The sequence below is a fragment of the Bactrocera tryoni genome, chromosome 1 (assembly GCF_016617805.1).
Source record: "Bactrocera tryoni isolate S06 chromosome 1, CSIRO_BtryS06_freeze2, whole genome shotgun sequence".
Taxonomy (NCBI): domain Eukaryota; kingdom Metazoa; phylum Arthropoda; class Insecta; order Diptera; family Tephritidae; genus Bactrocera; species Bactrocera tryoni.
In genome coordinates, this window is record NC_052499.1 from 73,684,437 (window position 1) to 73,711,420 (window position 26,984).

Below are 26,984 nucleotides of genomic sequence, written 5' to 3' on the forward strand. Positions count from 1 at the left end.
ACAGTGGACAATAAAAAAATTATAGTAGTATAAAATTTTCAAAGTTTCCAGTTTTAAAAAGTGGTTTAAAACATGAAAGTGCTTATTTTTTCGTTATTCATATATAATTTTACAATCCGCGCTTTGGCCCATAAGCATGGTAATGCAGTTCAAGCATTTGCTTTGGAGAGTTTCGTGATAAATGAGTGCTGCCACACGTGAGTTGGCAATTATTAACAGTTAATATTTATTTATTACATATAACATATAGTTGCGGCATATGAGAGTTTATTGAAACTAGCAATTCAGTGTTGGACAATATTCGGAATTTATAATGAGTTTACCTTTTCTTGAAGTTTTTAAATAAATTCTATTGTCAACTATGTTAGAGTGCAGTTGAAAGTCGTGTCAATACGGTAATACTAAACTCTCCAACAATTTTGACATTTGAAAATAAACAAACTGCTTTTTGATCGCTGTTCCCTAAAAGATGTCATTTCCGCTTTCGCCGATTTGATTTACCACAGTAATATATCATTTTAATTAAATATAATGCACAATGTGATCCGTTTTAAATTATACAAGGCAGAGAACTTCCAAAATAACCAGCTTGAGCATCGCAATTAGCCGTTTTTCCATATCAGCATACAATTTTTCCTCTGAGAATATTCTAGAATCTGGTTTTCATATACCATTTAGAGTAGGTAAGTTTTATATTATTACAAGTTCTGCTATATTGTGTAAAATTTTTTTTCGCAGCGCTCTATTGTGCATACTCAGTTGCTTCACTGAATTTAGAAGTATCAGTGTGAGTCTTCTGAAATCTGTATTCAAGACACTATTTAGAGTAGGTAAGTCTTATAATATTGAAATACTTACTATACATCCAAGTTAATGAGAATTAGTCAACTTTTTTCCTCAGTAATGGCAATATATTTTAATAAAATTGCTTAAATATAAAGTGTTTAAGATTCCAACTATTTATTTTTCTCCTTCTTGGTTTTGATGCTGCTAGAATAGTATGCTTTTTCAGAAAGTGATCGATTTCCTAAACTTTGTTTATATGTGATTGTGTCATAAGTCAATATATGTATGTATATTGGTTTGAATGGCATTACGTAGTGAGATTATATGATGTACTGCGTAATTTGTTTATGTAAATTATTAAATTAAATAACCAGTTTGGAAACAAAAAATTTAAAAATTTAACTAAAGCCGATATTGGCTTGATTCAGCGGTTTTAAAGCTTTTTGCAAATTCTTATTTAATTAAAATAACATTTTTTTTCAGTTGAAGAATTGTTCAAATATAATATATTAAATCGTTCAATTTATTAGTACACATGTATGAAGTTATGTGTTGCATATATTTATGTATGCGTTTATATGATGAACATATATTTTCTGTGTTGCGTTACGTTCAAGTTAAACAGAACTATAACAAAGTGTTTTATTACGTAAAATATTTTTGAACTAAATTGATTGTAATGCATTGTTAAAGATTGTGATACGGCATTTGGTTGTCATATATAAATACACATTAGTTGGTGTATGTCAATATGTATGTAACATATTTTGCATGAATTTTTATGCATGTACATATGTGTTTAATACGCGTGTAAGCATACATGAATGCAATATATTTAGCGTATAAGTATATATTATATTTGTATGCATGTTTAGATATTTGTGTAGTTAATAAGTTTTGTTTTCATATATGTATGTAAATGGTATGTACGTGTGAATGTAAATATTTTCGTTCACTTTCTGCAAGGCGCCACAAGAGTGGATAGAACTTATATAGCGTACATAAATATGTTTGGGATGTGTAAGGATCGTAAATAAATTCTTTCTAAACGATAATATGTTATCTAATTATTATTAATTTTTTGGTTATATTGTTAATATTTGGAAAACTTTCATATCAATCATTTATTTCTAGACGCTTTCGTATAAAGATTAAAAATGGATAGATTTTAAGTTTTCGTTTTTCTTTTACTCGTTTGTTATACAAAGTGTAGATGTGTTTACAGTTATATATCAAATATATAGCTAATCACTATATACGAGTATATGCACTCATTTTTAATAACCGTTAGGTACATGCTATAAAGTAAATAAAGCATTCTTTCACAAGTAATATATAAGTAGATGTACGAAATTAGCTTTGTGTGTGTGTTTGTATGTATTAATTTAATTTAATTTGCATCACGTTTTCATGTAAATTCTTTTTAACATATACATGTATATATATATAAGCTTGATTTGCTTAGAGAAAGAGATCATGTGTTATTTTATAACATAATATTTCTGTAATGTGTGTATTTTTTTCTTTTTCTTTTTATATTGATATTTGCATTAAAAGCTATCGATTTTTAAACTACTTTAAAAACGTCTAGGCAATCGCATTTGTGAAAGTTGTTACTATGTATTTTTTATTTTTTCTTTAGTAGACTTTTTGTACAATTTTCTTATAGTACTTTTACGTGTTCACATATATTTATGTGTTGGCGTTTCTACTAAAAACAAAGCAATTTTAAAATTCTTCCCCAAATTCTAAAATCGGAATTGTTTTTGCCCACTCGTCGCGCTTATTAAACGCAAGAATGTAATTTTCATTGAGATTTCGTTGCGTATTTACAATTTTTTTTTCTTCTAATATTTTTCGTAATTTTTTAGAAAATAAATCTGAACTTCTATGACTTAATATTATGTATGTATATAGACGTTTTCGAGTTCGTTTAATAGTTACATGTAAAGGCATCGCAAATATACATACAGACATGTATTGACATATGTTTGCATGTTCTTAAATGTACACAGATTAGAGTATTATGCATTTTTGTAGAGGAAATTGAAATGAAATGCAAGAAAATAGGCGCCTGGTAAAATAAAGTGTATATTAATTAAAAATTAAAATTTTAAGTTTTCTATAAAATTTCTTTTGCCAAATGTAGTAATAGTAAATTGAGCAAGAAGTGTTGCAGTTTTGTTTTTGTTTTGAAAAAATCATGCTTTAACATGCGAGTAAAAAATCTTCCCCAATTTTTCACTCGCCAGTTATAGCGTTGCCAGTAACGAAACTGAAATATTATATTGCAAATATGAACGGTTTGTGCTTTATTATTATTATTTACTTTTTTGTGAAATGTTATATATATTACATAAGCGTCAAAATGAAAACAACGCGCTGCTTGCAGCGTAGTTGGTGCATAACCTCAAAATATTGACGTTTTTCATAAAGCGTACGCTTTTAAAATAATTTTTTTTTAATAACGCCTTGTTACGAAGGTTTTTATTGTGTTTAATATTTTTTTTCGGCCTAAACGCGTCACAAATCACAAGTCGCAATTTGTTTTTTTTTAATTTTTTAATTAATTATCTTTATGCTAATTTCAATACTACACCGCTAGTTCAATCTATTTGAAAATATTTGATTTGAATATGAAATGTTTCAATATGCGCCTTACGCTCTATCGGAATATTAGAATTTTGAATACCATCTTATATGTATGTATGTATGGATGTGTGTATGAAAAGTCCCTAAATGTTTAAAAGTGTTGTACGCGATTTTTTTAAGAGTAAAAATGTTTAAGGTGCACAAATGGCGCTTGCGTAGTATTTTTTTTTACTTTATTTTTATAATTTTTTTCATAAGTATATTTAAATTGATTTTAAAAATAAATCTATTTGCGCAAAAGACGTATGTTTAAAAATAAATAGCGTATATACATATGTATTGCGTAGTTACATATGTATTTCTATTTTTTGTTTTACATATTTCTTGGTTTTTGGTTTTGTAAAATATGATTCCGAAAAATTTGCTAGGTATGTATTCAAAGTTTCGTTCTGTTTGTAGTTAAGTGTGTAGGATTTGCTAAATTTCTATTTTCTTCCACTATTGTTTATGCTATTTATTCGTTTTTCTAATCGTTATTTTTAGTATCTTCTGTAACTACCGTGGTTATTGTAATATTGTGCTTACCGCCGGTTTTTAAGGTACATACATGCAATGGTATATATATTAAAAAAATTGGTTTTGTTTTTGTTTTTTATTTATTAATTTATATAGAAAAATTTGGCGTGTACGATAGCTCTGCAATATTGTGTAAAAATGTTGTTGTAATATATGTATGTGTATGTGTGTGTGTGTGTTTGCTTACATTTGTAATATCACTAGGATAGGAAGATGAATGTCAGCGAAAGATTCATTATACTTTTCATGCGATTTTCACGAAATAATAGTTAAGTAACTTAATTATAAAGAGTTTTTCTTTAGGTTTAATGTGTTTTTTTTTTTTTGTTTTCTTGCGCGAATTTAAAGCTAATATTTCGTTTAATTTGGTTAAGTATCTGCGTTTTAATATTACTCGCGTTATTTTTTACTATTTTTTATAATCAGTGTGAATATTTTTCTTAAAGTTACGGTGTATTTATTTGGTTTTGTGTTTTATATGTGCATATACATATGTGCATACGTATTGTTACATATGTATAACGGTTATCTGCTACATAAATTATTTTATTTAGTTTTGGTGTTAAAAGCTGCAAGTATACGCGTTTATGTATATTTTTTTTTGTAATAATTGTTTTTTGAAGAAGAAGAAATAAAAATATGAATTTGTTATGCAAGTTTTTTTTATCGTTTTTAACAAAGCATTTTTCTGTGTATTTGCGTTATTTCGTTTTTGTATGACATTATTTGCTGTTAAAATAAAGTAGTATCTTAAATATTTTTTTATTAATTTTTAAATATATCTTTTTTATTAATTTTTTTATTTATATATTTTTTTATTTTTTTTTTTTCGTTTTTTTGCAGTTTTTAGCAAATGCATATGTGTTACTCACTCATACGCTTTTTGCCACTACTTGACTTGTGCTTAGCTATAACCATCACTCTCGTTTTAATTTTATATATGCATGCACGTAATTTTATTTTTGTTTTTCTGTGTGTTTTTGTTTCTTGTTTTTTAAACATGCTTGCAGTTTCAACTACAAGTGTTTCTTTTGATTTGTCTTCTTTTACTTTTTTCATACACACAAGTGTATATATTATATATGTATACGCTTAGATTTTTTTGTTTTTGTTTTCATTTGTATTAGCATGCATTTTTAATATTTCATATACTCGATTTTTTGTGTTTTACTTCTTGTTTCTCCCTCAATCTACTGCAATCAATCACTTTTCCGGGACTATAATCTCGACCGCCACACTTTCAGCTGCTGGATTAGCAGTGATATTGGTGATAAGCGGCATTTGTTGTTGCTGTTGTTGTTGTTGATGATGTGGATGCTGATGTTGATGCTGATTGTGATACTGCGAGCCCTTCCTCTCCAGCTGACCGACATTAGCTACATTGCCTGGTGCCACGGAATTACTACGCGTCGAACGTATAGACGTGGCTGATGCGTTGCTCGCGCTGGCGCTGCCCGAATGTGACCCTGCTCGCGGGTAGACAAAGCAAATTTTACAATGAGTAAAGTAAGTACTTATAATGTTGTGTGTATTCATTTAGCATTAAGTGTGGGAGTTAAGCATAAATCTGGTTATATTAGTTTGGGGTAACACTTTCAGCTACAAACAAATGTACAAAAACAATTTATTATATACAAATATTGCATATTTAATTATTAAGTAGTAAATATTTTACAGTTAAACAGTTATTTAGTACGTATATTACATGTTACAACAATTATACATACATTCAACTATTTACAGCGCACATTTCTAGGCACACTCTTCTATTTTTATATTGAAAAACAAGTAAATTATACACAGAATCAGCAAATTCGCAACTTCTTTTCATGTTTGCACTTGGCATAAATGCTGCAAATTTGCTAATTTTGTGCATAATAATTAGTTACGGCAATCGCAGCACATGTAAAGCGTCAAATAAGTTAGAGAAAAAGTTATGGTCGTGAATGCAACTGAAGTTCTAAAGAAAATCAAATCGGTAAGCTCCAAATGAATGCAATACAAACAATTAGCCGCCAACTTGGCGAGAGAAATAAAGGTATGCCATCTTTCATACATAAATCAGAGTTATACGTGAGTATAAGTAACGGTTTGGCTTTGTATAAGTTCTACTTACAAACATACTTGTATCATATTCATAACGATCTAGCTCCACTCGTTCGTTATTTTGGTTTTTCATGCAATAATTTAATCAAATAACTATATTTAACTCATCTTAAAACTTTAGTTACAACTACCGTTACAACATTTTTCTAGAAACTAGCGGATTTCTATACAAAAAATTTCAATATATAAAGTATTTTAAGATAAGAGCTAAACTGCCTTTCTTAAGGAGGCATTAGGGGGTCATATACAGTTAGAATTTTCATAAAATCGATTTTTTTTTTAATTTTGTTTTCTTAATGTACATTTATTTTTCATATCGTTCCGATAAATATTTTCGAAGTTACACGCAAATTTGAAAAGCGTTTCAGATTTGCATTACCCGAAGACGCTTAAACCGATTAGTCTCAAATTTAAACACGTGCTTCTTAAATATATTTTTCAGTAATCAAACGAATATTTTATCTCACCAATAAATATTTTTTTAATAAACGATTTAAGCCCGAAATTTTTGTCAAAAATTTATTTTTTTTTAAACCCTTTGTTTTGTCAAAAAAATATATATTTTGCTTATTACTTTGATTTGCTTTACTAGATTTAACGTTACTTTAACGATATCTTTCTGTTTTTTTATTTTCAGATGATCCAGTTCAGAGATATAGTGATCACCACAAAACCTCTTTTTTCGCGGAGATCAGCTGTAGTTCCTAAATAAATATTTTTACTAATACTAAGTCTTAAATACAGTTAAAAGATGCCATAATATGTGTAAACATTTTTGGATAAATAAATTTAATAGTTTTTCAGGGATTTTTCGGCCTTCTAACTGTATATAACCCCATACCTCTGTATTGCGTTGCGATTTTTACAATGGATAAACGATCTTCGACTTTCTAACTGATAAAAAAATTCAAAATGTGAAGAATATGATGCTTAAAATCATGAGTTAAGTGTTAGAGAGATGGCAACGAGCTCGAGATCTCACGCGAGTCCGTTCGAATGATTTTGGTGGATACTTTGGTGGATATTTTAGATGTAAAACGGTTTCTTGCTCAACTCGTCCCGATAAAGCTGAATTGTTTTCCAAAAAGAATAAAAAACGCAATGAATACCATCGATCAACTACCGTATTCACCAGATTTGGCAGTGTGTGATTTTATCTTGTTTCCCAAACGGAATTTGCTTGTTCGGGGGAACCGTTTTCAGTCGATCGAAGAGATAAAACAAAATACGTTGAAGGAGCTGTAGGCCATCACAAAAAGTGGTGATGAAAATTGTTCCGATTACTGGAAATTTGTTGGCATAAGTATATTACATCTGGTGGGGATTACTTTGAAGGCGGCAAGATAAATACTGTTGAATACTTAAATATTTTTCGTTGTATTTACTATTTCCGTATACCTTTTTGCCTTTTTTGATATTCCAGAAACTTATGCTTCAGTAGATAAGACTTGTTTTAATCAAAAACTTACTCGTTCGAATGCTAATTCCCAAAGTTGTATGCAGAAGGATGAGGCGAAAATATTCAGTCACTTTCTTGTACTGCTTTTCCTAGACTGAAGTGGGAACACCTCGGCAATCATACCTGCGGCGAATTTGACGAAATAGCTGAAATTGATATCAGCCGCCTCAGCAAATTGGTGCAGGTTTAAAGAACTTTGTCGATTTCTGTGTCTCTTTTCGAACAATACTTAGAAGTATTTAGATATTACAATGAAACGATGTTCTCAGCTGTCCAAGTGGGATCCCTTTTTTCGAACGACTTATTAACCAAACCCACCCTCAACTGACTATTTCAATATGCTTTTATCAAAAGAATATGTTTCGAAACCTCAGTTGGAAGATAAAGGCCGTTTTGATGGAAATTGTTTCGTTATTCCGAACTGACTACATGTCCTCAATGTTTCGATGTGTGTCGACAGTAATAGATTCATTCGCGACTAAATCAAACACAGTTTAGATATATCCGTATAGATTTGTGTTGCGTCCCACCACTACAACTCAACGTCATCGTCTTTTCTGCCATTGATCATATGACATCAAAGAGAGTGATCCACTTCCAGCTCCACATTTCTAAACTAGCTTTCTATTGTTTTTACCACTGTTCCAAATTTAAGTATGACTACTATGTTGTAAGTTTTTTTAATATTTTTATCCCAGTTATTAGGATATTGTGTGTTATGAGCTAGAGAGTCGTAATTTAAAGAGTTTATTGCAGTTTTGCATGAGCTTATTAATATATAATATTTATATAAAGTGTAAGGTTTGCGCTCGTAAAAATATTGTGTGTGTTTGTATGAATGTGGTATACATATATGTACGTATATAGTTTGTATCAAGGAGTACTTGCGAATAGTCACTGGGCATATAATCAACGGCTACTGCTACTAAGTTCCATACATATATATGTAAGTATGTACATAATAGAAATCTGTATGTGTGTGTGTGTGTTGGAGTATTAACTAAAGAACTCTACGGTTGCAACTACTTGGTGTTATTATGCACTTGCATACAAACATACTTTATAACGGATTGTATATAGTAAGTGGGCAGTTAGTACGGTGTAGTTGGAAGATATTGAATAGAGCTACGGATATTTGTTTCAGCTAAGATTACCAAGACTAAAGTAGTAGGTCCACTAAACATTCAAATATAATTCTTAGCTCTTTCATACAAACAACATACATGTCTGTGTGTGTCTGTATGCGGAAATGAACGCACCATGCACTTATTGGTGTTGTTGTCAACTGGGATACCGAGCACAGCTAATGCCTGCGCCTTCGACCCACATACTCGCGCTTATGTAGCCATCGTTATGCTTAGAGTAGGCAATTTGGAACGGTTCATTCAGAATTTGTTCGCCTTGATGGCGACGGCTGGCGGCGTGGTCAAGCACATAGCCGTCTCGATGTCGGTATCCGCATTCGCTGTGGCTGTGGCAGTTGCATTGGACTGTGGCGGCTCTGGCGGTTGTGATTGTGGTGATGGTGGCTGTTGGTGGTGGTGGTACGTTGTGTGTGTGGTCGGCGTGTACGGCGCGTATGTATGCGGTGCGTGAATGGTGGTGTGGGGATGCTCGAGCAGACGCGAGCAATTCGAAACGTCGCTAACACGGGAGTCACTTGAACGAGTGTTGCTCTTGGAGCGCGTCATACGCCCTGCTTTGTGATCTGTTTCAATGGAATTAGCCAATTTGGAGACATCAGTCGATTTGCAATTGACGGCATTTAGTCAGTTAATGCTAATGAGATGATTTTTATATACTTAGATTTAAAATGTGTTACAACTGATAAGATGTGTCACTACTTAAGTATTTATTATTTTAAAAATATCTTGATTCAGTAAAAATTCAATATTTCTACTTATGCTGTTTTTGGTTGTAAGTACCTTGCATATCGCTTTTCAAAAACAACATCGTCTAGACAACAACCTCAACTAAACAAAATCATTAGAAAGGTTAAATGATTTCAACATTTAAATAGACTTATGCTAGAAACATAGTGAGGCAAAAGCGAAAACGGTAAGAAAATGATTTTTCGCAAAAAATCAAAAAAACATTTTTGCGTTCGATCCACTATATTACATATTTTATATCGTTCCAAAACTTGTTCTGCGGTTTAATCGATACAATAGAAACCTGAACTGCCATTTTAAGTATATATGTAGATATATTTTAAAATTATAAATAAGTAATTAAATAGAAATCAAAGTTGGACACAGACATAGACTGTACTTAACTTCAGAAACCGAAATCTTTCGGCGGCTCGGTTTAATGTGGCTTTTCAGGAACTTGCGTATGTATGTATATGTTTTATAGTAGAATCAGCGCGTAGTGAAAAATTAAAAAAAAAAATGTAAGCATTTTTTGGTGACGGCACCATTCAGGAGATTAATTCCAACTTATTCTGAAATAGACCTATGAGCTGACGAAAACAAAAAAGCTGACTAGAAACAGAACGTGATGAAAAAGATTTCAGTAAAACGTCGACAAAGTAAAACTTAGCAAAACTTGTATCCAGAAACCTGGGTGGTCAAGTAAATATAGCAACTGTAGCTGTGAGTGTACACGAAGACCGCAGAGAGTCGATTTGGCGCCGTTCGAAGCAACTCGGACTGACCTATGGAACAACTTGGCGCATTCTGCGTCAAGATCTTAAAGTGAAAACGTACAGAATACGGCTTGTGCAAGAACTGAAGCCGCTCGACCTTCCCAAGCGACAACGCTTCCCACCCGAAGTTTCTAAGCCGAATTTTGTTCATTGGTGAGGCCGTTTCTGGCGCAATAGGTACGTAAACAAGCAAAATTGCCGCATTTGGGCCGAAGAGCAACCTGAAGAGAATCCAGAACTGCCATTTTATTCAGAAGAAAACGGTTTGGTGTGTATTGTGGGCCGGTGGAATCATCGGTAGAACGTAACCATCAATGGCGACCTCCAACGCGCCATGATAACCGACTATTTGACGCCTGAAATTGAAGCTCGTAATCTCGGCGATATTTGGTGTATACAAGACTGGGCCACGTGTGATATCGCATCGTTAGACTTTTGCCTATGAGAACGTAAAGTATAAAGTCTATGCAGACGATCCCGCTTCGAATCAGGCCTTGGAGTAAAATATCACATGTGTCATACGCCAGTTACCAGTCAAAATGCTCAAACAAATCATCGAAAATTGGACTCAATGGATTGAACATCTGAGACGTAGCTACAGCCAACATTTGAAAGATAATCTTCAAGAAATAAATGCCAAAGAATGTTCTTTTGAATGGCAATAAGCATTCTCCATTTAATTTGAAGTTTCTGTGTTTTTCTTTATAAAAGTAGGGAACTTCGAAATGGATCTTTACGAAGTGTCAACACCATCTGATCAAATTCGACTTTAACGGGTCCGTTTAAACTGCGATTGCAAATCAAACGATAAAAAAATTTATTTTTTAACTTGGTACAATCTTTTTTTAAGTTTGTCCGAAGCATAATCTTCATTTGTCTGACTATTTGCACAAAGCAAAAAAATTAACACAAATTTGCTTGAAATTTTGTGTTTCCAATGAAATCGTTGAAAATGTTGCAGAATTGTTTGGAGAGTCTGCTCTATCACCAAGATTAGTATTTGAGTGGCACAAAGCATTTAGTGAAGGTCGTAATGTCGTCAATAATTTGTCTCATGCTGCTCTCTTAATGACGATTACAAGAAACAGCGTTTGAAAATCAACGTGTTGGCATCCGAGCTATAGCTAAGGATCTCAACATCTCTTATGGATCGACTGAACACAGTGTGTCAATGCTAGACTCGTATCAAAACTTCTGCATGTTTCCAAAAACGACTTAGAGAAGAGGTCGCGGAAAAGGTGCTTAACAACGTATTCATCAAACGCATCATTACTGTGGTAACGAGACATGGATTTATGAATAAGACATAGAAAATCACCAGCAACCTTGCTAATGGCGCACCAAAAATTAACCGAAACTAAAAACACCAAAATTCATTGAAGACACCGAAGGCCATCGCAGCCTTGACTTATAAGAAGTGGATTAAGCTTTGGCATTCATATATTAGCTCAAAAAGCGTCAAATTTTAAGACAATAATAAAAATTTGTGTTAAATTACGTTAAACTGTTAGTTCTTTTTGTCCGTCTGAATCAAATTTGATCTGGCTTTACGAATTTAAATATAATTCGGTCAACTTTCAAGTGGAAATGTAAAATAATAACGAAAACCGAATACCGAAACTCAAGAAATGACGTTAAAGCCTTTCCTAAGCCGTGTCCAACTTCGATATAGTATACTTATAATAATCCATTATCTTACATATAAATACAATGAGCGTTTAATTATGGATTATTAAAGCAAAATCGGCTTATAACAAAAAATGACTTAAATCTAGCAAAACTAGCGATGATTTTAAATAAATTGAAAATTAGTTACAACGCAACGAAGATATGAAATATTTGAAGTAGCTGATTCACAAAGCCTTGTAAGATACAATTACAAAATATTTGGGAATATTTTACATAAAAAGCCATTCCAACTATTTATTTAACTGAAAATATTTGGCAAACATTTAACATTTCCATTTCAGTTTCAGTTAAATTTCTGGATCGAATCGTATATTGCAAGGACTTGTGAGCACACCAGATGTGTTTTCTCTGGTAACCTTACTGCAAGGAGGCACATACATACAAATTATACATACAGATATGTACGTAGCTTTAATTCTTTATATAAAATTCTTTAAGGAGAGGCTTTTAATTGGATATTTTAATTAATTTAAGAAAATTAATTTAATTTTTGAGCTTTTTTTGTTGCTTTTGGCATTTAACTTTCAGTTGAAATGTATGTATTTTGGATACAAACCTGTCTTACCTAACGACGGATTCGGCGAATGCGGACGTAGCGAAGCCATGCTCGGCTGGCGCGACGGTGCTCGCACCGACATACGCGAGCCGCGTCGCTCCTGGCCGTGCAAGAGTTTGCTATCACGCAAAAGCGATACGTTCATGAGACGTGGATTCGGTGTGTTGAAAATTGTCCGGTTCTCACGCCAACGTGCCCTGAGTAAATGTTTATTATTGGCGTATATTTTGTGTTATTAAACAACAACATCAACAACAATAACAACAAATGTTTTGTTTGTTTTTATTATTATTATCATATTTTTTTTGTTTTTTTTTTTTTGGTGATGGAAACGATGGACGTCGGTACGGTGGATCATGATAAAAATAGAACAAAAAGAAATAGAAACAAAACGAGCTCGATCAACGCAATTCAAGCAAATTATATTTTAAGAGTGATTTTTTTAAATTTTTTTTTGGTTTTGGTTTTCAAAACATAATTACACAACAATTCGTATACATAATTAGTATTAAATTTTAAAGCGTTTGCAGTTATGTATGTATGGTATGTGTGTAATCATATGTGATGAACTCAAAATCTTGGCATTATACAATTTATAAATCTGTATGTGTGTGTGTATGATTTGTGTTAATTATTGCAACAAATTCTAGGCGACACGGCGTAGTCAATTCAAAAACATCTATTTGTAATCGCAAGGGCGTGGCTAAAAATTAGCTCCGTAACGGTTGAAAATTAGTATACAGAAACAGATTGAATCCGAAATTTTTGTTATAGATGAAATAGAACTAAAAAGCAATTAATTTGAAAAAAAAAATATTTTTTATAGCAACATTGAATTTTATATTATTTTTTACTGTTTTAGCTGGAAAATTTTAAATTTGAATTACAAACAAAAAATCAAATTTTGCAACACAATTAATATTTAGTTAAGACATGTCACTGAAAAACAATAATATTAAATTTAAAAAAAATTAATAAGCAAATAAAACATTTTTAATTTTTTTAGCTACGCCCACGATACTTTCCTCTAAAATTTTATTTTATCTATTACACGTATGTATACTTAGGTTAGAAATTACCGTGAATGAACAATAATAACATTTAATCCACTAAAAGCATAAAACAATATTGATTTATAGTTAATATTAACATGTTTGCCTTATTCACGGCCGCCGAGAGGGATTCATAGAAAGATTTTCATTTTATTCAAGTACATATAATTTCAAACTTTCATTGAAACATAAAGATAGGTCCTGCTGGGGATCGGTTATGGGATCAAGTGGATCCAAAGAAAGAAATCAGTAGGCCGAATATCGTGGCAAAGGTGAGCCGAAGCCAAAAAAACACACCAAAGCAGGTCAAAAATCAAGCTTATGCTGACAGTTTTCTCCGGCTATTCCGGAAATTGACTTTAACAACTGTTTCGAGGAATGGATAAAACGTTGGCACTAAGTCAAGTTGGAGCCAAGAGGAATTTCTTTGAGGTGGACGACATAAATTGTAAAGAATAAATGAATGACATTAAAATTATAAGCATTGTCTTACTATTTTTTGCTCATAGTAGTATAACCCCTTAAAAATGTCAGGTTTTGAGAAACTAGAGTTGGGAAACTTTGAGAAACTAGAGTTTTGAGACAGTCTAAGCGTGGGAAAGAGCATTCAACTTTCCAAGAAATTAGTCGCTCATAGATTGAAGTGGGTTTTTAAGGAATCTCTTTAACAAAGGTATCTCAGAAGCTTTTGTCAAGCCAAAGCAAGAGATTACTTCGTAATTACTTAATAATTACTCGCAATCTGACGCGAAAATTTCAAACCATTAATACATACCAAGTGGCATAAGAATGCGTGCGACTTGAATTGGGTCACTCAGTTGTACATTTCAAAAATGTCTCTCCACTCTCTCGTGAGTACTTTACTGTATTTCGTTAGATGTTCCATTTCTTTTGTTTTATGTTTTAGTGATTTTCTTATCGATTTACTTGCATTGTGTACATTTAACAAAACTTGTAACACATACATAGGTAGAGTTTTTCCCAAACGGAAAATGACATAATCGCTCTCGGTGCTGGTGATTATTATTGCAATAAGCAAAACAAATAAAATTATATATTAGTAACAAATGCCAAAAAAGGTCACTTAGAAAGTGGACGTTTATACAAAATTGTATAAATATGTACTTTTGTATTGAAAGTATCAGAAATATTACTCACTGGCTAAATAATCGAAGGACGACACAAATTATAATAAACATCAATGCCATTCCTACCAGTACGCCAATCATTGCCGGATCGATATAGGTCTCTGGTCCACGCTTGTCGCCGCGCCCTATTTTTATGAGAAAAATGTTGTTATTTTATTTAATTTTTAAATGCATTTCGTTATTGTAAGCGTAAAGGGAAGGAAACAAATGAGTAATAAGTTTTTGGAAAAAAAAATAACAGTTTCCTCAACTTTTTCATTTTGTAAAATAATTTATTTTGTGTAAAGCTTGTAGTTTATATCTTATTAGTGTGAAGTGCTAATAATATATTCATTTTGAGTAGCTACCCTTGCATTCGACTGTCCCATCTTTGCCCCAAAAGGGCATCATTTCATAACGGCAAGCGCAGCGTCCATCACGGCATTCGGTTTGATAGTGTTTTACCTCGCATTGTTCGTTAAAGAAACAAGACTCATTCACAGCAGCCTCTGAAATGAAAACATGTTTTACTTTATATAATAAAAATCTATATACTTGTATGGCAATAAGCTCGATAATATGTTTCCGAAAGTAAACTTTAGTAATCGTTGTTTCCCCTGAAGAGCATTTTCTTTCTGCATTTTCCACTCAGGCTAAACTAATAATTATTGAGGGCTGTAGTGACCCTCGTTGGACTCTCAAAACTGACATTGTTTTCGGTGTTTAAAGTATTCCTCTATTTTTTTACACTAAGAAGAAAGACCTAATGAATCATGGTTTATTGCGAGATCTTTCGCTTCATGACTTTATGGAATGAGGCCGCGCTATTTTTAAACTATTTTTTTAAATAAACATGAAAATTATTATATTAAATATAGCAGTTTAATATCGTGGTGGAAAATTTTCTAATCGACCTTCTAATATCAAATCCTACTAAATTGAAAAACACATTATAAATTGTAGAAGTGCGGGTGACATAGTACTTTATTGCAATGTGTAATACTGTTGTCAGTTCGTGTATGGAATAGGAAAATTTCACCAAAAAAAAGGATGGTGGCCAAGTTTTGAGAATCTTTCTAGAACTTCTTCTGCAGTAACTTCAATGTCATGATGCGTGTGCGGAACGCCAGGCCGATCAATCTATCTTGAAGCTTGTTCATCCTCAGCCACGTTTTCATGCGGCGAAGTGTCGAAAAAGAGCGTTCCGAGCTAGCATTCGTCGCAGTAAGCGTGCAGAATATTTATTTCGTTTTCAAAGCACATGCTTTTCTGGGAGCAGCAAACTCAGTTGAAATCCATCCAATATTTCTCTAGAAAAATGCGTCTTCAAATCTTTGCCGACAAAGGAATATACACTGAGACTCTGTAGTGTTCTTTGCAAGTTCTCAAGCAGAAATGTTCCCGTTTTGTTTGACGGACGCAGATTCTTGGTTTTTCTTCGTCATCTTTCAGTTCTGCTGCCATTTTTTTCGTGTCTGAATAAATGGATCGAAAAGGTTCTTCAACTTTTTATCTTCGATTTCAGAAAAAGCAGTGTATCTGTCATATTTGATGTCTTTGCCAGATCGATCGATTCTTTCTGAAGAATCATACTAAGTGAATGAGTTAGAGATAAAATATCACGTGGGCAAAAAATCCCAATTATAAATTCAAATTTGCACACGGATGCGATGAGTCTCGTTGCCCATTTCCTAATCTGCATTGACCAGAACACATGGTAGTCAGGTCTGGGTTACACGGTGAGTGAAACGAAACTTCCAAATAGTTTATAGCCAGTCTTACAACATAAGGTGGAACGTGGTCATGATGAAAAACTATTGTCTCGGATGTAGTCGGAAATTTGGGATTTTTTCGACAATTGTTCGATTAAGTTTGATCAATGGTTGTTGGTATTAACAGTGAAACTTATTAGAATAAAAATGCACCCGGTTTTAGAAGTACATAATATAGCACACTCTTCCGATCCCTCCAACTATAGACCATTAATTTGGCGTCATGATTCGATTTTGCTATAGATTTGGCTGGCTGATTTCACATATGAGTTAATGCTTAGGGTTCTCGTAATAGCTCAATTTTTATCATCAGTCACAAAACTAGGGAAACACTTTTGTTTTTTGTGACGTTAAAGTAACAATAAGCAAAATCGTCTTTCAAGGTCTCTTGGCTTTAATTCATATCACACTTAATTTCCTATCTTTTCAATGTATCCCGCTACGTTTAAACGTTTTGAAGTGGCTGCTTGAGTGACCCCGAAGGATTCTCTGTGCTCTTCTGGTGTTTAACAACTGCTCATCTTCAAACTTTTTTTTACCGCCCAAGATGTTTTTCGCCTTCCTAGCAAAAATTGCCACCTTTAGCACGTTCGTTCAGCTAGACCGAGTTTAGCATAAACTTTCACCAAAGCACGAATGCTTTTGGCTGAAAATTTCTTGATATTAATGAAAAACACTCGTTCAAGCACACAGTTCGACATATTTTTGTAAAAGTTTACTCTGTTCCCCATGCTTATTCATCATATTGGAGCAATGACAATGCAATTTTGACCCAATATATACATATATAGAAAACTTATATCACGCCAATTTATGTGTAACGCAGAATTGTGTCTCCATAAACCTCAAAAAATTTGGTGCTCAGTCTTGAAAAAAACCTCTTTATTTTACATTCGACGGATTAGGCTAAAGCAACCTTATCTTCGCAATGGAATTGGCATTTATCTTCTTGTCTTTGGATTATTATGCCTTTGGACTAAAAGTTTTACGCAACATATGATATAACGGCCCATTTGTTACCACTATTTATACCAAATAAAAAAACATTAACTAGTGCTTTGCCAGCTCTTAGTACTGCGAAGAATATATATACATACATTTATATATATAGAAGATATTTTGTAAAAAATTATTAACTTTAAATAAATAACCAACCAACCTTTTCCACATTTATCAATATGATTGGTCACCGGTAAATCCTCAGTGCATTGACATGACTTCTTCTTAGCATCACAAATGGAACCTGGAAAGCCGCACTCCAATGTGTTCTCACACTTATCGCCGAACTTCTTTTGTCCTCGGCTGGCATAGTCTATGGAAAAAAGTGCAACTTATTAGAATAAAAATGTAACAGTAGATAAATAAAGCTCAAAATATTGCTATTTTTAGCAAGCACTTCACAGCACAATGCAAATGTAAATGTATTTGTATATATTTATGTATATATAAGTATGTGTGTCGTAGCTCCATACTATATATAGCAAATAAATGATTTTTTTTAAATACACATGTATATGCATAACAATGTAAATAAGCATTAAGGCGGCTCTGCCAGTCAACAAAGGAAATGCGGCACACCACGGCGTATGAGCAACCAAAATAAACGCTTCACATAAAATATATAAAAAAATTATAAAAAAGTAAGTGTGGCCGCACCCTAAAGTGCATGCATAATGCATCATATGTGTTTTATTTATATGTGCATATGGTGATGTTGTGAACTTTTTATTTCCGCCATAATGCGCCCCAAGGGGCTGCATGCGCAATTGTGCATTTGTATATAAATATTAATGTGCATACATATGTATATGCTATATATAGACACATATATTGTATTTGTGTGTGTTTGTGTTTTATTGTCCTTTGTCTGTGCTTGTGTGTGTGTGTGGAAAAAGAATGATGATGACATTTTGTGGACTGCATGCTGGCCGCTAGGGAAAACAATGGCGTCAATTTTATAAAAAGGCACAGCATCAGCGATTCCGAAAATGCCAACACCAGCAACAATAGTGTCATATTCAAAAGCAAATACCAGAAGTATGCACCCAACCGCATTTGTGTGTGTGTGTGTGGGTGAGTAACCCGTACGTTTAGTATGCAAACATCTACTTAAGGTGCTTTAACAACACACACATACGCACACGCATGCATACTCATGCCTGCACCTGTGTATGTGTGTGTTTCAAGTGGTTTAGCTTAATTTTATTGTCTTACGCTACATTGGTTTTGCATATTTGATTATGCAGCCACACCGCCATCCATTCGTGTACGTGTGCATGTGTGCGGCTGAATTACAAATGTGCATTAAAATTCAGTTATGTGGCACATGCGTGTATGCAGTTAAGCATATGGCTTGGTATAAGCTCAAGTGGCATCAAAGATACAAATCTGTGGTGACCTGGAAATTGTTGCTCTACTTTCATCCACTACTTGCCTTTGTGCTTGTTGTTTTTTTTTTCTCGTTTTTCGTTTTTATCTTCTTTTGTTCACAAACTGAAAACGGCTTTAGAGATAGTTTCAGCTTTTTAGAGTCGACTTAATTTTAATAATAAATAAATGCCATTGTTTATCCTTTTGTATTTGATATCCTTAAGCTGTCTTTTACTCTGCTTTTGGTTTCCTTTTCTTTAGAAATCCGTCTTTATCAAAAATAAAATGCCAGAAGGTCAAAGAAAATCTTTCAAACAGGCAAAGAGCTTTAGAAATATTCAACAGCAGAGAATTCATTACACATACACACACATATTTTTATGAGTAATGAAAAGACTTCGGAATTCGCGTTATTTTGCCTTATGGTGTTTACGTTACATTTTGAAAAGACTTTAAACATTTGTCATATTAAAACTCAGAACTGTATAGTGAGTATTTGGCAGCTTAAGAGGCTCTACTCACTTATGACTACAAAACATGGAACTTTTTTGCATATACATATGTCCAATGTAAATGTATATGTTTGGAAATGTTCTCCGAAAGTTTGAAGTGTTAGAGATCCGCGAATCCCAAAATGCAATACGGAAATCGATAAAGAAAAGAAACGGACTGGGACATGAGTTCAAAAGTTAGTAGGAGACGAGGCTGTACCGCCGGCGGGCACAAGGATCTTTCAAGCTGTGTCGCCAGCGGTACCGCGACTGGAATGGGAGCAAGTTGCGATGCTTGTATATAGTTGGTACTACTGTCAATCTAACTCATACAGTGCGCTGTTGCATACAGTTTATGAAAGGATTTGAGTGTATCATTCCTGCCAAATGATTGGATTCCCGATGCTGTTTTGGAGAAGGAAGGATATCTAGGGTGCAGGCAGCTTCTGTCTGAGTCTGAGTTTTCTGCTTAGGACGCATGGACTTCTAAACGCGTGTTTGCATCAGAGACACCTATTTGATAGGTTGGGATATTTGCGTGGTACGCCGGCCGAGGACTGGGTACATGTTATTGCAGAATGCCCGATGTAGTCGGACATTAGAGATCTGGGTGGTATGGACTATGACTAGCTGGGCTGATGGACGTTGAGATATTAACGATGTGATCTCCACTAGTCGGAGTGCCGAACAGTTAGAGTTTTTTGGGGGGTGAGTTGTTTAGACGGCGAAGGCGTTTAACTGGGTATTAGGGTTAGCTTCTTGTGTGAATGGTGTGTGCGTGTAATGCACATATGGGATCTAACCCTCGGCCACCAGTCCAGAACAGTACGAAAACTCAGTTGGTAGCAGCTTCGACTACGAGGCCAATCTGCTCATGCGGACTAGCACTTCGGACTGACACTTTGTCAGTTGAGTGTGGATGCCGGACCCAGAGCACAGCAGAGATTTTAGATGGTCCTCGAACCCTACCAAGGTGGTTCGTGTGTCCATTTCACTCTGCTTATTAGTCAAGGCAAGCGTTCGGCGGTGAGCTAATCGAAAGCGCCTTTGTATAAAAGAAAGTATGGTGATGTGGATGAGAAGCTAGACGTCAAGCACGCGGAAATAAATTTCGATTTAGATAATTTTTAATTTAGCTCATTGTCCTATTACTGGTTGCAATTTAAATTTAAAAACCTATTATAGCGTTTAAAAATCTAAAAAATACGCAAATCCTCCATTTTAATTTTGAAACAAATTATTAGCAATAATTCTCTAATAACTTAATGCATTCCCTAAACACTCGTGAATGTAAATTATAGCAATTTGTCACAAGAATTTATTTATTACAACTGATTTGTATTAGTAAATTAATAGAAGGAGGTAAATAATTTGCCTTCTACACATGCAAATATCATATGTTAATAAGGTATATAATTGAAGTATGTATTTCAACTATGTAATTCAAACATTTATATAGTTAGTGGGTTACACCCACACTCCAATTGAATTAACAACTCCTCCCCAATAATAACAGAGTTTGCGTGCCTTAACTACTCAGCAATTTTCTATACACTATCCTGCTGGGAACAACACGTTGAGTTCGAACCCACACCTTCAGCTTACGAGTCGTTAGGCCGCCTGCCAGGGATACATGATTTGAAGTACCCTCACGAAGTGGCTCACAACCAAACCCGGCGCCATAATCCTCGCCACTTTTCCTACTGTATTATAATATAATAAGCTAATCTCATGTTTCAGGAAAACTAAATATTTTTTCCTGTTAATATTATACATTTACTTATCGCAATAGTGTACATACATATGTAAAATTGTTCACAGCATGCCTGCATTGTTTTTGTAATTAATACCAATTTTTTTTCGAACTAAGCTTGCCAACTTTGCATCACTCTATGAAATTTCCATCACTTTGCTCTTATCGCTGAATGCCTTACAAAGCGACGACAGTGCTGAGTGTTTGAGGTTAATTTGTTTGGCACCTAGAGATGGCTGCTATTTCGGGATAAATAATATATGTGCACGATATCGATAGTTCTGGCAGGCATAAGAAATCGATGAATAATAAATGGCACAATTTTTTTATAAACAAATAAAGTGTCGGCAATCTGTCTGCTAAATATGTCAAAAACGCGACTTCGCCACTTCGCTAGCCGGCAGACCTAACTTTCAAGGCTTTCGCACTTAGAAGTCCACAGACTTGACAATGATTTCACTCATGGTAATGTTCCACATCCATGTTTAACCCGTTAGTCCGAAGAAGGTCGTTTGTGTTGCATTTAAGAAGTATCGATATCAATATCCATAATGTCGATGTCACTTTCGATTGCCCGTGATATCGACAATTGAAAAAAAACTATAGATAAAAGTTTTTCTTTATAGTCTATAGAAAAGTTTCAGATAGGAATTAAAAGTTAGATATACCATACACCATACCATATGTCATCTTTAAATGGAAAGAGTGCGCCCTAACTCACGCTAGTGCTATCACGACCCAAATTGGGGAGTCAAAACAAAATATTTTACCTTCAAAAAACTAACGCCCTTCCAGCTCAAATGCTTAAAGAAAGAGAAACTCAAAGAAACATCCAGCAAAACTCTAGTGAAAAGATTTGTCCGTATTTAGAAGTATGTAACTGTAATCAAGATCCAAATATAAGCAATGAGAATGATTTTCATAAGACTAACTGGAAAGCTCTCACCTCTTTCCACTCTCTATCTCTGAACTATTGTGCGGATATTAAAAAACTAATATAGACTAGGGTAGATAGTTTTTGGTAACAAAAAAACTTAGTAGGAAGAAACCCATCGGAAACGAAAGATAAAATAACGAACATTAAATGTAAAATAATTTACAGGCGATCTGAGGTCGTCGAAAAAAAGGGGAGAGGCGTGGTTGAGTTTTTAATGGTTATAAACAACTTATTTCCGGCAATGTTACGACTCTTATAGATAAAAGTGATATGGCAATATTGTACTTATTGAAAAGATCTACAACAACCAACCACGTCCTTCTCTTCCTTTTTCCGATCGCAGCTTTTGGTATATTTTTCAAACACTGCTGCACTAGTCTAAGTGATAATCATAACTCAGCAGTTTTTCTTTACTTATAATAAAAATGCTATCTGAAATGCAGATCTAGGCTATACTCATTACCTTTCAGACCAAAGTGTGTGTAACAAAATATCTTAAAAAGCGCAAAAGCTATTGCAAAAGCTCTCAAAAGCTGTAGCTCGTATTTACAAACACCTTTCAACACTTAAGAGCTTGTGAAAATAAAGGATGTTATCTTCAAGGCTCAAGGCAGATGATCTTATTTGATAAAACATTGTCTTCTTTGCGTTGTTCCATTAATTACAAGACACTATATGCTCTCTTACAAGATTATCATAAGTATTACATAAGAGAAAGTGCAGTCTTACTCACCGAATGGTGGGGTGGTAGTTTCCGGGCTCATGCTGAATGTGTTGACTAAGAAGAAATTGTCACCATCATCGCTGTGCACCGTGGGCAACAGGAAAAGGATGAACATGGCATAGAACACATACGAAATGGTGAAAGGGACACGTGTTTGCGGTGCAGAAATCATTGACGTAAATGAACTGGCGCACAAGTCACTGCCAACTAGTGATGTGGATGCTGCGGCCGCGGCTGTTCGGGGTAGTCGTGGCGGCAACGGCTTATGCACAGGCAACTGTGTCAGCAGCGATGGCACTAATGGTGAGCCGCCACTTGGTTTCCCATGATGTTGGTTGTTGTTGCCCGTAATGCCACACAGTACTAGCGATTCTTGTAGGCGCAGCATTTTCGCGGCGAACGCTTGAATATTGAATAATGAAGTGGCGAAACCACAAATTGATAGCCAGAAAACCGTTAGAAATGGCAACGTTAGGAATGCACTACTTTTAGTATTGGACTTAGTTGTGACATTCTGATTGTAATTGCCTGACACGGACACGCCGCGATCGACATCGGCGTCGTGGCGTTCCACCGATGGCGAAATATTCAGAGACGTTTCCATTTTATGTACGTTGCTGGCCATTTCACTTAGACGAGTATCCTTAAAATCGGTGTTTTCGTTATTTCGTGTTAAAGCTTTCGTAGAGTTAATTGTATTTTTGTTAATTTTAAAAACTACACATTTATATTTTTCTAGAATGTTTTTCTTGTCGCATTTTATAATAGCATTGCGATTGTTTTGATCGTCTAACGGCTCATAACAATGGCGTGCATTGTTTTTAATTGTGTACGTTTTTGTTTTTCTTTTTGTTGTTGTTATTAATATTTTTAAGTAGTTGCTGTTGTAATGTTGGGTATGCCTCTTACGATTCCCTTTGCTATTACTATCTGGTCCGAGCCGCAGTGTAACATAGACTGTTCGATAATCAGCAATAACGGCAACATTTGCGGCGACAGCAACAACGACGACGACGACGACGACAACGACAACGACGACGACGATCACGAAAGCATCAGCAACAGCAGAAGCGGCAGTTGTGTGAACGGCGGCAGCAACAGTGTTTATTTGAAGCGATAACAATGGTTGATACGAACGTTGTATTTTCCTCACATTCATTCGCTAACATTTGTTTCGTATGTATAGTTTAGCGTCTTTACTACGACTGCCGTGAGCAGTGGAGACGAAAGCTTTATGGTGGGGCTTTACAGCCCCATCTGATCTCATATTATGTTGTCGTCGTCGTGGTCCTCATCCATTCTGTTCGATTTTTCAAACTTGATACGCTCTAATTTCCCGCTTTCAGATTTTCTGCTGTTGGTTGCGCCACATAAAAAACCTGGAAGAATATCGGTAAAGAAGTGAGACGGAATATGAAACTTATATGTACATACAAGTATATGTATATAACACAGTACAACAGCTAATCTGGTGGGTGAGAAATTCCAAGTCAGGGTGATGGTACTAGGTCAGTATAGTAAAACCCTCAAAGGGTTTGGCGTTCGTATGTGTCATTTTTTTTGACCTTTTAAATTTGTTTCTTATCTTGATGTTTTTTCGCTTAGTTGTAACATTGTAAAAAAAAAACTACGTTTTTGTCAAAATGTTACAACAAAGCGAAAAAACATCAAGATAAGGCCTAGTACCATCACCCTGACTTGGAATTTCTCACCCCCCAGACAATAATCCCAAAAATGTTCTACAGTGTAATATAATATGCCCGCTATACAAGGTGCGTTCCCAAAGTAAACAGGACTTTTTGAATTTAGTGCCCCCCCCCCATGATGATGCCAGTCCAGTGAGAATTGCCTGACATTTTATCCATTGAAAGTGAAGTTATTGCGTTTTAAGTGTCAGTATGTTTGTGTTATCGGTGCGAAAATGAGCTTCGAACAAAGAGCCAACTTTAAATTTTGTTTTAAAATTGGTAAAACTTTTACCGAAAGGTTTCAATTGATGAAACAAGTTTATGGCGATGATTGCCTATCCCTTAGCAAAGTGCACGAGTTGTTTCAACGTTTTCAAAGTGGTCGTGAGGACATAAATGACGATCAACATGTGGGCCAATCAAAATCCGTTATCACCGGAAATTCCATCGAAACTTTGCATGACTTCATCGAAAATCAGACGAAATCATCATTGAAATTCATGGAAATGGAATTGAACATCTAAAAAACATCGATTTATCGCATTTTGAGCGAACATTTGGGCTTACGAAAGGTGTGTGCACGGTTTGTTCCGCACAAATTGACTGACGACCAAAAATTGTTCAGAATCAGAATCAACGATCGACGCTTATGACCGATTATTTGACCAAAAATCACATTTTAAACATTAACCACTCCCCGTATTCACCTGATATGGCATCGTGCGACTTCTTCGTTTTTGAAAAAATGAATTTGCTCATGAAAGGAAATCGTTATGTAGACGTAGAGGCCATTCAAAAGGCTTGCACCGGCATACTGACGGCCATACCGCCCAACGAGCTAAAACACTCGTTCGATATGCTCTTGGACCGTGCAAAAAGCTGTATTAAAGCAGAAGAAGACTATTTTGAATAAAATAAATTGATTTTGCCGAAAAACCATTTGTTCTGTATTTTTTTTAAAGTTCTGTTTTATGTTGGAATTTACAGTAGCATGCAAAGGTTATAAACCCTTCGTTTAGATCCAATTTATCCGATTAATTTATACTCATAAACAAATTCATGGAGAATGCGATAAGTAAACATGAAATAACTCTAAGATTAAATATGAGATTATATCCACTAGCAAGTCAGAAAACGCATTTTTGTTTGTTTTTTACAGACATGTATTTGAGGTAAAAAGGGTGATTCTACTACTACCTATTTTTTTTTAAGAAAAATCACATAAACTTCAAATTTAATGGAACATGTTTATTATCTTATTCATATTCAAAATGCCGCGGCTACGTCTTACATGATTAAACCGTGTAGTCTATTTTCAAAGAATCGTTCGAGCATTTCGACTGTTAACTGGCGAAAGACGTGAGTGATGTTTTGCTCTAAAGCCTGAATCGAATCGAGAGATTATCCGCATGGACTTAGACTTTACCTATCCAAACAGGAAAAAATCTAACGGTGCGATAACACACGATCTTGATGGCCAATCGACCGGCCTAAAACGTGAATTTATCTGTTCACCGAAGTATTCTCTCAATAAATCCATTGATTGATGCGATCACAAGCTTCAATTTCAGGCATCAAATAGTCGGTTATTAGGTCGCCATTTAGGGTTACGTTCTTACCGGCATTTGAAGAAATATGGACCGATGATGACCGTTGTTTTTTCAGTACATTTTAGTATGTTTCTATTAATTTTAAAACCACGTAGATTCCCTTGATCTCGCCAGCGAACTTCAGTAGGGACTTCGAAAAAAAGGCGTCGGGCGGTAGTGAATATTTTTCTACTTTGAATTATCTCAAATCCAAAAACCAAAAAATTCTCCTGTAGTAGATGAAAGCACGTAATGATCTGACGACTTGTCAATCTTATTTCTTTTATCATTACCTGATAAATATAACTTTTAGGTCCAACCGTTTCGGAGAAAATTTTCTCATCGACTCTGTAAACATCGTTTCAAGCAAACCGTTTGAAGTGTTGTGAGCTAATTACCGAATTCTTACTAATACGCTTACATCTCCGAAACTGTTTGCCGAATCAACTTAGAATTTTCGGAGAATATTTTTAAATAAAAGGTATACCAAAGTTAATGCAAGATTGTAATTAACGCAAGATTTATATTTACCGTCAATTAAGTATGTGGTAAATAATTGAAAACCCTAAAAAAATTGTTAGCTGACAATTTGAAAAATAATGAAAGCTTAGAAGCCGCAGTTCGAAATTCTCATCCAAAATATGGTCGGAATAGTGAGACTTTTAAAAAAGGAAAATGGCGCAACTGAGTTTCTCCAGATTTCACTTCTACACGACCAGATCGGTCTGAATATTATATTCTACAGTCGTAGCTTGTTTTTCAAGCAGAGCCGTGATTTTGGCCTTAGGAGCCACTACATCTGCGCAAACCTTATCCTTAGCTGAGTTCTCTTCATTTTCACGACGCCTCTCCATGTACTTCTTTTATCAATTGTAATTCCCAGATATTTTGCGCTTGTGTTTGTTGATAGGAACTGCCCATATAAGGCCACTAGAGTACATATTTCGCAGCTGAGGGTATACACCACTTGTATGGACTTTTCAGTATTAATGTGAATAACCATTTTGTGAGCCGCCGTTCTAGAGTGGTCAATTGCGCTCGCAGTTTACTGAAGGCGGCAGTAGAATTGC

The 26,984-nt window shown here is 34.5% G+C and overlaps 1 protein-coding gene across 7 annotated transcripts in view; it reads right to left on the minus strand.

The window, feature by feature from the left end:
• Positions 1-5,106: 5,106 nt before the first annotated feature.
• Positions 5,107-26,984, minus strand: part of LOC120767090 — a 34,440-nt gene continuing 12,562 nt past the window's right edge. For 2 of the 7 annotated variants that reach the window (XM_040092978.1, XM_040092973.1), the window contains exons 2-7: positions 22,647-24,016; positions 17,522-17,674; positions 14,959-15,099; positions 14,622-14,736; positions 12,412-12,608; positions 8,905-9,227 (exon numbers count right to left, since the gene is read on the minus strand). In XM_040092978.1, coding sequence (XP_039948912.1) covers positions 8,905-9,227; positions 12,412-12,608; positions 14,622-14,736; positions 14,959-15,099; positions 17,522-17,674; positions 22,647-23,796 — 2,079 coding nt within the window. In that variant the 5' untranslated portion in view covers positions 23,797-24,016. Of the gene's footprint in view, positions 5,421-8,742; positions 9,228-12,411; positions 12,609-14,621; positions 14,737-14,958; positions 15,100-17,521; positions 17,675-22,646; positions 24,017-26,984 lie in introns of those variants that run through there. The other 5 variants (XM_040092980.1, XM_040092981.1, XM_040092979.1 and 2 more) reach the window with 5 other exon arrangements.